The following is a 12,721-nucleotide window of genomic DNA, read 5'->3' on the forward strand; positions in this document are numbered from 1 at the left end:
AATAATAACAAGTCTAAAATAACATTTGTGTAAAAAATTTCTTTAAACAATCTTGTTCCACCTGAAATATATATTTATGAAACTATTATTTCTATTGTTCATTTGAAATTTATTAATAGTTACATATATTGTGCTATTTATTTCATTTATATGAATATACAAGGTGAGTCAGATTAAACTATTGCACCTGAAATGAGATATTGAGCATATTTGTTGAAACATTTATAGTTTTGAAAGATAAGTCACGGTATACGAAATATTTTTGTGTACATGTATAACATAAATTCTCAACTTTCACACTGAGAGTTATGATTTTGATTGTAAAGCATATGAAAAGGAATGCAATTAATATCTGCTGGAATGACATAGAATATGTGACTCACTATGTATATATCGTACTTCTTGTACTCCACACAACTTACGTGAATACCAAATACAGCGTGCACCTTTATACCACGCGTATATTTTTGATATGGAAAAATACATTTAATTTTAAGATCGTTTAATTCTCTTTTTGTTTTGACTTTCACTGATTTTGTCTTCGTTAAACTCTATGAACTTTCTTTTGCTGTACATAGAACGATCTTTATTTTTACTTTCTTTCACATCTTTACCATAATATTTCTTGTATTTGGGTTTCCTTTCATGTTTAAATTCACTTCTTCTCTTCTGATTACCTGTTCTATCTTTCTCTTTTTTCCGATGACGATTCATAGAGTCACCATTTGAAATATAATCTGCTTTTTCCTTTTTCTTTTGTTTCCTCTTAAGTTTTTTTGATGTGTAATCATTTAAAGATTTATCAATGGTATTCACGGAGCTACTATTACTACTTATGATGCTAGCACTCGAAGTATTAGTATTACTATCGCTACAGCTATCATTGCTGCTGCTACTACTGTCAGTTTCTGATTCGCTATTATTTCTTTTGCGTTTATTTCGTTTCTCTTTCAATTTCTTCTTCTCCGCTTTTTTGGTTTTTTTCTCAAGTTGCTGTAATTTCCTACAATCATAAACATTATTAATTTAAGCATGTATGATCTCAAATTAACATTATTTTCAAATAAATACAGGTACTTGTCAAAACACAGATGCAAGAAATACGTACAATAATAACTTCTTTTTTTCTTTTTTAGACAAGGTTTTCAAGAATGTAATTTCAGATTGCTCTTCATCATCTGATACCATAAGATGTTCATGCTCAGGGACTCGTAAATGTTGTTGAGCACTAAGAGCAGATCTACAAATAAAATTCAATATATAGTTTTAAAATAGGGAACTATTTATTTAATAGTTAAGACAACAGAAAGAGGAAAAGATCTTTCTAAATCTGTGCTCACTTTTTAAGTGCTAATCCATCTTCTCTCATTTGTTGTACTAAAGCTAAAGCATCTGGAGCAGATGTACTTGGTGAATTATTTGCCATTACTACGCTCATTGCTTGACTGTACAGAGGACATTCTTTATCTGTGACCAAAATATGTATTGTTTAATATGGATAAATATGTGTGTGTGTGTGTGTGTGTGTGTGTGTGTGTGTGTGTGTGTGTATATATTTCAATATTATATTTATTATACAAACCTGTATTTATGTGTCCCCATTTATGACACTTGATACAACGAACATTTCGTACTTGAATACCAAATGGTTGATCTCTTATTTCGCTATCTCCTTTACAATAACTTTCTCTTGGTGCATTGTACTTGCGTTGCCACTCAAATTTATACTCTGGCTCATTATCTTCTTTCTCTCTTTCTTTTTTTGCTCCAGGTGGTGGTTCATACATAAAATTTACACTAAGCTTATCCTTGCTTTCTTTACTCAACAAAGCTCTATAAAACACACAATAAAATAAACAAAAAGTTATAGATAAAAATATATCAAAGAATTTGCTGAATGAATATAATTTTGGTTACTTGTTATTGTGAAGATCCTGTTCCTTTTCATATTGAACACGTAATTCTTCTTGCTTTTTCTTATAAGCCTCTGCTTGTTGTTCAGCCATCCATACCTTAAAAAAAGGATCGTAAATTTAATCATAGTACGAACCATAAATAGCCTAAAAAGATATCAATAGGTGAACCGTACTCGTTTCAAGTTGTCTCGGGATGCAGGATGGAAAAATTTTTTGCACATGTAATTATTAAATCCCTTTCCCATTTTGTATTGTTAAATAAACGTGTGTCAACGTTTAACAAATAATAATGTAGATGTAGGTGTATTGAACGTTAACAATGAGTAACAAAGTATATGCGTAACCGCAACTTATCCTTTACCAGGATAAAATAACATGTATGTGTAACTTTTACTTATAGCCACAGAAACCTGTCAAGGAAGGTTAGTGTAATTGATTGCGAACATCGCAATTGTATTCTATATCAAATATTTCCTTCTTGTAAATGAATTGTTTTTTGTGTAAAAAACAAATTTTAATAGAGTGGAAGAAGGTATCGTTTTAATACAGAACATCCGATTAGTGTCATAAATATTACAGATTCCCACTGTATCATGTATTGTTGCGAGTGCAACTAAATACGTTTTAAAGATTATAAGGTTATTTCAGTTCAATATAAAAGTTGGAAACAAATTGCTTTCCTACTGATAAATATTAAGACGGATTAGATAAGAAAAACATTACGTGAAGTTAAAAGTTTTCTTTTGATTCGGTTAAAAGTATAATTTCAAATGCAATGAAAATAAACGAGAAAAATATGGTAGCTTTTGCAACTTCGGCAACACCAGTAGATCGTGAAGGTTGGTTAAACAAACGTGGTGAATTGAATCGTGGTTATCAAAGAAGATGGTTCGTTCTCAAAGGAAATATATTATTTTATTTCGACCGACGCGGTGACAAGGAACCTGTGGGCATGATAGTTCTTGAAGGTTGTACTATTGAATTAGCAGAAGACGAAGAACAATTTGGTTTTCAGATCGTATTTCATGGTCCAAATAATAGAAATTATGCTCTTGCAGCGGAATCTCAGGTAAAAGTATTTCTTGATAAATTTGATTTTTATAGTAGAAATTATTGTCGCTATGATAATGGTCAGTAGAGAACGAATCTATACCGTGGGGAATTTATAGGAATCTATGGAGCAGTGGATGAAAGCTTTAGCATGTGCAAGCTATGATTACATGAAATTAATGGTAGCAGAATTACAAAGACAATTGGATGCAGCAGAAGAAGAAACAACAATGGTGGTGGCTCCTGCTCAGTCTCCAAAAGCTCCTCCAAGACAACGACATAATCCTTTCAATAGATCCGAGTTGCATCATCGCTCGCAGAGCGTTAGATCTGCTCCAGGAAGAACGGAAAATGTTCCAAGAACGAGGATAACATTTCGCGAATTGCATAATATGTATGGTAGAAGAATTTTAGCAGACTTGAATGAATGGAGGCACACGAGAAAAACTGTAGAAGCTCCCTTAATTAGTTTTTAACGATGTATTATATACAGATTGTAAATATTTAATCGGAAATAAGGTGATGTGCAGTCGGCGAAAGAAATATAACGAGGTTGCAAAATCGATTATCATATGTGTATTATTTATAGATTATAATTTTGCTACGATTCAGTTCATATTGAGAAAGATGGAATTCTACATACGCGCAACCTTGGATATTCCTGCGATCGATCGATCAACAATATTTCTCGATATTTTAATTTAAGACCTGGCTATATTTCTTCCATCGATAATACGAGTATTAAGTATCATTGGAATGTACTGTACCATTTATTTTTATAACAACGAAATATTTACAATCAAAATGTAACAAAATACTTTTGATCATTCATAGAACATTACAAATTTTTACTATCGCAAACAATAGCAAGTGACCGTACAATACGGTCGTGCATCATTCTCTATTTAAGTTAAATTACATCTAAAATTCATTCACATACCGACGCTTCATTGTGAAATTTCAAACAAATCAAAATAATTAAAATGTATAATTGGAACAATAATTTCGGACCGGTAAAAACAATATCAATTAAAGAAAAGAAGAAAAGCAACTACTTAGATTTAGAAGACTAACGTTTTAATCCCGGCGCATTCACGGTACTTTAACTACTTAAGAATAATTTTATTGAAATTGTACAAGGAATTGTAAGTAAAACAGAATGCCGTTACCATTACTCGAATTTGAGTGATGAACGTATATGAAAATGTTCAATATCAGTTAATAGTTGAACAAATAGTAAACCATATAGAGTTGTGTAAGTGGTTAAAAAACCGTACAAATATCGCTTTGCTTTAATAAAAATACTTGGCAATGCACTAACAACTTTCTTATTAAATATTCCATTAGAATAAATATTTCAGTCCTATGTATATTTGTATAAATGAAAAATTCATCGAGTTACAAATCTAGGACGTTATTTAAATTTGAAAACACTTTTCTTCCTCACATCACCCGGTAGATGTCTGGCACCTAATAAAAGTCGGGCTTTATCTTCTTCTTGCGGAGCGGATTCTTCCTGTGGACCTCTTGGCTTTATTTGTAATTTCTGCTTAATAGCTTGACTTAATATTACACGTCTAGAATCGCTTTTCATAGCCAAAAGAAGGTCGAGCCATGTCCAAGTAACATTGTGATATTCTAACGTAGGTATTACCAGAGCAAAATCCCGAACATCTTCCAAATTTTTCTCTTTATTTCCCTATTGGTGGATTGCATGTGTATGCGTGTGCGCGCGGAAAAACAAGTGATTTATTAATATTAGTTTGGTAACTCGTAATTTATTTGAAAGCAATATGAAATAGAAGTATGATGGTTTCGTGAAAATTGATTGTAAATACCTTATAAGAGACACGAACGGGTACTTCAGGTATTTTGATATATATAAATAGTTTATTTTTATCTGCTCGTTCTTTCATTTTTTCCACGTCATCCCTTCTTTCGATTGGCACATAAAAAGAGGAATCTCGTTGCGGTGCAGGTGGCTCTTCTATTCCTTCCGGATCTCTCTCAGGAAAACAGAATTTGAGCATCGTATTGAAAAACTTTTTCGTTAATCCTAACAGTAAAACGATTGATCTTAATTAGCATTGGAAGACAAATGAAAATGTTAGCATAGAGAAAAAATTAGAAAGGTGTAGGAGGAGGAGAAGGAGGATATACGACAATATTCAAGTTACCTACCTATCGTTAGTGGAACAACATTGATTTCGAAATGTTCTTTGACGGATATTCCAGCAACCGGTGCTTTTTCTCTACAGAAAACGCGAAGAGCTCTTTGTCTATCAACAGGCATATTACTCTGCAGTTCAGTGGGTGTCAACACCTCCGTGTAGATTTGATTCGGCAATAAATTTGTCATTCTAACATATCCTAATTCAAGGAGATGTTCAACCGAATCGTCGGTTTTGCTAGTTTTGGTGTATAAGAAATTGGTTAATATAAGATCGGCGATTCCTAATTGGCCATCTGCATCCGTTAATCTCCACTGAGCGTGTTTGAAGCAAATTTCTGCTACTCTAGCTACTGCTGCCGGTTTATCTTTCAACGTGGTAGAAGCTGTGGTTGGGGCGGTTGTTTCCTTATAACAGCTTAACATTACATCAAGTTCTTCCGCTTTTGCTCCGAGTTGTTCTTTACATTCGAAAACTCTAGCTTCTAGCCGTTCCATTTCTGCTAGTAACTCAGGACTAGATTCCTCCGCAAGAGCTTTTTGCACCAAATACGTCTCACGCTCCAATCTCCTTAATTTTGCCACTAAACCACGCACAGTGTTTTGCAGTTGTTGAATCGGCCGTTTTTGATCTTCAACCGAGTGTAACTGTAATTGAAATCGCATTCTCTGCAAACGTTCAGACGCTTCTTTTCTCCTTGGTTCTACGTAAAGAAGCAAATTGTTAACGATATCTAAAATCATGGCGTACTGCAACGAATTCGTGCAAACATCCAAATCGTGATGCATCAATGTAAACGCGTCAGCTGCTGAAAGATCTTTCCTTTCCCATGGGCTAACTTCTTCTCTTGGCGGTGGTGGAACTTGATCGATAGAGCCAACGTCTAAAGCTTGTCCATAACCAACGTAGAAGAATTCGCATTTACATCTTGAGACAATACGTTGTAGTTGGTGTTGAGGGCCACCGCCACCGCCAACCGTTTGACTTACCACACCACCGACGCTCTGTCCTGAACCAACCAGCGCCGGCACATCTGGTAAACCAGCTATCACAGTCGAATCTTTCTCCTAATTTAATAGGTCAAGAAACTTTAGTTAACATCAATTTTAAACAATTTTACTTGTACAATTTACCTTCTAATTATTTTCAACTTACTTGTATATTGTCTAATGTCAACCACATTATATTATCGTCAATATTTTCGTCAATGTTGGCACTGACAGTCGCATAATACTGCATACATTCTAACGATCCGACCCAGGTTGTCTTTGATACTAAAGTTCTCTCTTTCCACACAGGTTGATGAACTCTTTGCAATATTTCGGCTTTAGCCGCGGACAAGATCACGTAGCCTCGCGTTTCGATACCTTTCAATAATACCTGACTATTCACTAGGGCGACTGCGAAATACAAAGCAATACAATTTTTTCTTTTCTTTTTCTTCTTCTATTTCAGCTATACACTGAAGTTAAATAAGATTAGATAATCGTAAAATGCACACACATACTTAGCCAATTTTTGTGAAGGACATCATCTTGATGACAAGCTGCTAGTCCACGTAATTGTTGACCTCTCGTTTGTACCGATAAATCGTCACTGAACGCAACCGGTTTATTTGCAGCTTCGGCTATTAATCTTTGTAACATACCGACAGCTTCACCCTGTTGCGGTTTCGTGGCGGACGACGCATTTACTTGTGTCGCCACGTTTTGCACCTCGACTGATCTTGTTCGATTTTTGTGCGGTGTCGATGAACTTTCTCTGTGAAAGCCTTTCAAGGCTGCGGTAGACAGATTTTTCTTCAGCTGCTGAGTTTTTATGAAAGAATCAAAAAGTGCAAACGCTACGTCTCTATTCGTCTTTGTCCAAGCCCCTTTCAAATCGTGTACGACAAGTCTATGCGTGGGAGTATCCCCTCCGGTGACTCCGGCTACCATTGCCTCTCTGCCGTAACTGACCCGAGCTACGCTCAAACAGTAACACTTTTCAACCGGTTGTCGGAGCGATGCGCTCTCCTTGTCTTCGTGAAGCGCGCTTTTCAACCAAATTTCCGCATCGCTAAGTTCGCAATTCATATACACGACCGACCATTCGGCTCTCGGTCGATGTATTAGTCCGTCATCGATCGGATGCAAAGACAAATTGTGTTCGCAACTACACACCACTCTTCCACCAGTTACTTCGAAACCGCGTTGCATAGCGAATGACATCCAATAACTAACATGGAATTGATGGAAAGCCAATGTCAACCGAACTTTCCTGTAATGCCTGCTCAACTGTTTCTTCCTAGGTCTAATATTCTTGAAAAGTGGCCCTTTCCTCGTCGGTCTTGTTGCGCCGGAGAGGATGAGTTTTAGATTTTCGAACCATCTGAGGGTGCTGCCGTAGAGTAAGGCGGTTGGTGCACTTGCTAACGCTGGAGATCCGGTTGGCTTCGTCTCCAGAGAAAGGCTGACATTCAAGTTTTGAGATCGGAACGCTCTGAATGAGTCGTGCTCTTGATTGCTCGAATATTCCGGTAATCTGTCCGGAGCACAAGGTATCGCAGCATGATGGTCTCTAGGATCACCTAAGCAAACCCACGCTAACTTTATGCTCAAACGTACATTCGGTAAATGAAGTAATCTGCAATCGTCGTATTTGCTGGCCGTACGGACATAAACATCCAAATCTCCTTTTACGATAATTCTTCCCTGCGTCCAATCGAGTTCCAATCCTGTCCATGTAAGTTCCATCTCCTCCGTGGTATTGTACGGATCCAATGAACCATGTAGCAAAACTGTCAACTGCTTTACGCAAAGTGTTAATCTTCCGTGGAGAGCCAATCGCATTTTGTCCCAAAATGGTAATGGAGGACTCGGATCTCGTGACGGATGGATGATTTTCTCGAAACTGAGATTGCATTGCGCTATGACCGGTTCCCAACAAGGCCCAAACGCATATCTGAACTTGTCGATATCCCAGTTCAGATCGTGATAATACTTCAAAGATGTCATGCCTCTTTCCACGACAATATCCTCCCAAGGAGTACCGATTTCGATTCTCACAGTTCGCCTGGCTCGTGGCGGTGCTAAAGCTTCGGCGCCGGCTAGTCTACCCCAAACGCTTAAACTCTCAACCAACAGTAACGGTTGCGGAAAATCCCGTAATTGTAATTTCCATTCGGCGCACTTTAAACTGATTCCCCTTACCCATAAGGTACTGAATTCAAGACCATCTTCTGGCCAGGGAGTTTCCGCGTCCATTTCTCGAAGAGCCCTCGTTGCATTTTCCATACCGTCGATCGATGGGTCGACTAAAGCCAATATCTCGATATCCGACATAGACCAAGCAAACAGACGCGTTCTAGCTGGGCCGGCACGCTGCATTTGTTTCCACCGTTGTACATATATCTCCGCATTTTTTTTATTTAAACTAGCGTACAGTTCCTCAACTTTACCTTGAGGAAGTAACAAATGCGCTCGACAGAGTTCTTGCACTTTAGTATCAAGCATTGCTTGCCTTTTTAAGCTCTCTTTATATTCGTCCTCCAATAATTCATAATTATCTCGTAAACGTACTTCAAACGGATCATCGCTTACTTCGAATATCCATTCTTTAATCTATAACATGTGAAATACTTTGGTTATATTTATTATAAAGAACAACTACTTACATGTAAATCTACGTCTACTATATAAACGTACTTTTATAATTAAATCGCACGGTAAACGCTTTTCTTTTCCCTGACTCGACGACGATGACGATGAAGAAGAGAACGATGACGACGACGATGATGACGACGACGACGACGACGACGACGATGAATGAATTTCTTTTAACCATCTTTTTATACTGAATAATTCATTCTGAATCGCGTCAGTAAATTGATGTTCGTACGGAAAGCAAGCTTTTATTGATTCGATGTTGAGCATCCAAGTTTCATTCCAATCCAAAACAAAACCTTCGTTACTTTGTCGTTCTAGTCGCACCTCTTCGCTGTTCAATACTCTGATTAATTCGAATCCTTCGATCATAATTATATCAGCCATATCTAAAGTTACACGCATATAATTAAGTCTCCATTCTCCTTGCGTCCAACGTAACTGGTCCGATGAAAGCTCTAAAAAGTGTTTCGGAGAAATATCTATAGATAAACTGATTCCACCAGTAGCCAATATATCTATTAATCGTTTTTGCTGTTTATCAGTGTCTTCATCTGTAGAAAGAAGATTTAATAAAGTAAAAATGTAGTAGTAGAAAGATATAAAGAAAAATAATACAATAAAAGAAATGAAGGGTAAAAAAATAAAACGAATAAAGGTATAGATTAACCTTGAGTGGTGTATGTCGATGAGTCTCCACTTATAATAGATCTAAAATCTGCAGACTCCAACCAAAGTTGTAAGAGGCGAAGATGTAAGTTTGGACTCCATGCTAGACTGGTACCATCTAAACTAATATTTATCGCTTCAGATGTAACTGCACTTTTGCACTTCCTTATAGCTAAAAATGGATGTGCCAATGCTTGTGCGTGCTGACAGACAATTGGTTCGTTTTTATTCAATGTGATCGCACTAACACCCTCTGTTACGACCACTAATCGTTTTGTATTGTGCTCTAGATTTGCAGTATCCAAACGCATCATGACAGAGACTAAACAATCAATCGAGACATTGGTCTTGAACATCCTGATTAAAATTCTTAAATAGAATAGATCAATATATATGTAGTATTATATATATATATATATCTATATGTATATACATACGACTGTTTTCTGCGATAAAGAATAAATTACAATTTGTAATTTTGAGATTTAATTGAACAACGCTATCTGATTTTTTCGTATTTTTCATTGTTTCGGCTTTTCTATTGTACATTTGGCAACATCTGTCAAATAGCCAGTTTTTAGTAAATCGATTAGAATATTTATTTTTTATTTTTCTCACATATCTTACTTGTATGCCTCTTTAAGAAATCTAGCTAGTTCCAAACTCCATTCAGTTACAAGAGCATCAACGGCAATCCCTATGGCATTGGTACGGGTCGTAGCTAATAATACTCCAATAGATAAAGGCGTTCCCCATCGATGAGATGTTTCCGAAATAATGGTATTGGAACCGTTTAGGGTACAATACAAAGATTCCACTACTAACTCTGTGTTCCAACTGTCTATTATATCTATGAAATTAAACGATCATCAAATAATTACTAGTAATTTACTATAATTACTATTAAGTTTAGTATGTATTAAGTATTTTAATATACAGTAACAACTAAAAAAAAAAAAGTATCAATTACAAGCCACATTACACATACCTGTAAGTGTATTTAGCGAAAATTTCATATGTGCTACACCACACGAAGCTTCGTGAACATCCAATAATTTGATGCATAACGACGAATCATAAAGTTCAGTATTTACTCTAATGTCTAACCATGGTAATTTATTTTTTAATGTTATACTATCGACAGGTCTTGAAACTTCATTATCGGTATTACACAATATCGACTCCCAGTCTTTATGATCATAAATAATAGAAAGATTACTGATCTGTGTAGCAATTTGTAAAATGTCTTGTTCCATCTATGTGTATAAGTAATAATCATATTACATGATAATATAAATTTGTTAAAATACAATGTGAAACAGTAACAATCTGTAGACACAAGTCCCGTAGTACCTTTGAATTTACTATTAACGATCGTAATGTCAAAACAGGAAGTTTACTACGAATTGATAATCCATCCAAATTTAAGGTGAAATTTAATAGCTGGTCAGATGGTTGGAATTTCGTGCTAATTTGCAAACCCTTCATTGTACCTTCCAAACCAAGTACTACGCCATCTTCTCTACCCGTAATTATAGAAGAATTACCCACTTTCAGGATAAAATCCTGAAAATATATTTAATTATGTTTATCTTTTTTAAATCTTTAATAATACGCGCTTTTGTCTATGAATTTGGATAAATCGGTGGTAGATAGTAATGAATTCACCTTTGGTATAACTGGTGCTAACCGAGCTAAGAGATTAGTAGAAGGATCGACACGTGCATCTGAATATGAAGATGCAGCATTAGTTAACGAACTTCTGTCTTTGAAGAATGTAATGAGACCTGCTCCTCCAGAACCCTCTGTCTGCGTTATTCCGATGTACAATTTCTATAAATTATATCCTGCTTGATTCCAATCTAATCCCATTGCAAAGGACAGTTGTTCAGGATCATCCATTAAGTGTGCTAAACACAAATAGCTATCGTTCAAAGCATTGAGCTACATCGTTAAATCACAACATAGTATCTCATTACTTTCTAGCCTTTGCAATTTGCGTGTTAGGACAAATAAGCTTGTGTAACATATACAAATCCTATAGACAATCTCTTCATACCTCTACCGAAAGTTCCCCTTGCGCTTTTAGAGTCGCTTCAGCAGTTCCAGCAAAGGATATCTGTGAAAGACAAGCGTCTGATGCATGACGCAACAATTTCATGGCACCACCTATGATAGCAGCAGATGCAAGAAGAGTACGAGCTCCATGAACAACACTACCATCTAAAGTCAGACTCTCCGCACTTCCATTAGCTAGCCAACCATTACCCAAAATCAGAAGACTTAAATTTTCTATGTGAACTGCCATAAACTAAAACATTTCAAAACAGTTGTCAAGTTAGAGAATAGTCTTAGTTGAAATCATTTCATTAGCATAGTACAATAAACTTGACAAAAATAAGTTATCGTATTCATTAGTATATAGATTTAGTATGATATACATACTTGTACAAAAGTTATAATTATCGGTGGAATTTTTTTATTTTGAAAATCCATTGGCTTCCTTGGTTTTCTTACTATCTGTACAGGTTTTATTGGAACATCTTTATTGATTCTGACATCCTTCATAATTACAGCTAAAAGTTTTGCAACATCACTGCTAAAAAGACTGCTCCTTATACTGATCTCTTCCACTTGCTAAAATTATAAGAAATTAAACACCATATATATATATATATATATATAATTTGATTTTGTTAAAATTTAATAGATCGACTCTCTAAAGCTTTGGAAGATGAGAACTCAAATGACAATGTAAATCTTTTTATCTTTTTGTAGAGAAACTTACCAATGTAAAGCCATTTTTCGAAATATTTACGTCTCGTAATATAAAATACGGTAATGAAATGTGACCAACACGTAGATAAATTTTGTATCGTCTCTTTACTAACCATGCCAAGAACCTTGGTATCACCCTGATAGATAAATAAAGTAACATTACTAGTCAATAAAAAGTACTAAAATATTATAAAAATTATAGTATAATATATATAATCATTATGTATCTTACCAAGTAAAACTACAATAGAGAATGAAACAAGTCATACACAAGGCGACTAAACCAGTCATTTTTACAAATTACATACTGCAGGAAGAATATGAATGTAATTGTTTGGTAACACTAACGCAAAAAGTATTGTTAAAACAATTAAATAATAATACCAATTTCAGATCGAATACGCGTTAAAATTTTCTGATCACCAGCTGATCAAACTGCTACATACCCATACCTTATACCTGCTTATACGTATTTACATACGTTTTTACATAT

At 35.4% G+C, this 12,721-nt stretch overlaps 3 protein-coding genes across 3 annotated transcripts; 1 reads left to right on the forward strand and 2 right to left on the reverse strand.

The window, feature by feature from the left end:
* Positions 1-19: 19 nt before the first annotated feature.
* Positions 20-2,317, reverse strand: LOC132916664 (corepressor interacting with RBPJ 1). The gene is made up of 6 exons (XM_060976864.1): positions 2,090-2,317; positions 1,918-2,012; positions 1,583-1,833; positions 1,341-1,467; positions 1,109-1,240; positions 20-1,003 (listed from the first exon to the last, which is right to left on the reverse strand). Exons 1-6 carry the CDS (start codon positions 2,159-2,161, stop codon positions 493-495), a joined length of 1,188 nt encoding a protein of 395 aa, XP_060832847.1. The 5' UTR covers positions 2,162-2,317; the 3' UTR covers positions 20-492.
* A 32-nt stretch (positions 2,318-2,349) lies between these two features.
* Positions 2,350-4,865, forward strand: LOC132916670 (sesquipedalian-1-like). Its single transcript, XM_060976874.1, has 2 exons — positions 2,350-2,985; positions 3,086-4,865. Exons 1-2 carry the CDS (start codon positions 2,692-2,694, stop codon positions 3,440-3,442), a joined length of 651 nt encoding a protein of 216 aa, XP_060832857.1. The 5' UTR covers positions 2,350-2,691; the 3' UTR covers positions 3,443-4,865.
* LOC132916650 (protein hobbit) lies at positions 3,708-12,701 on the reverse strand. The gene is made up of 17 exons (XM_060976812.1): positions 12,613-12,701; positions 12,461-12,535; positions 12,239-12,365; positions 11,896-12,087; positions 11,510-11,761; positions 11,119-11,283; positions 10,804-11,016; positions 10,439-10,706; positions 10,078-10,300; positions 9,888-10,009; positions 9,452-9,772; positions 8,824-9,335; positions 6,645-8,739; positions 6,293-6,537; positions 5,148-6,204; positions 4,805-5,022; positions 3,708-4,665 (listed from the first exon to the last, which is right to left on the reverse strand). Exons 2-17 carry the CDS (start codon positions 12,517-12,519, stop codon positions 4,381-4,383), a joined length of 6,354 nt encoding a protein of 2,117 aa, XP_060832795.1. The 5' UTR covers positions 12,520-12,535; positions 12,613-12,701; the 3' UTR covers positions 3,708-4,380.
* Positions 12,702-12,721: the final 20 nt, after the last annotated feature.

The sequence above is a fragment of the Bombus pascuorum genome, chromosome 2, assembly GCF_905332965.1.
Source record: "Bombus pascuorum chromosome 2, iyBomPasc1.1, whole genome shotgun sequence".
Taxonomy (NCBI): Eukaryota; Metazoa; Arthropoda; class Insecta; order Hymenoptera; family Apidae; genus Bombus; species Bombus pascuorum.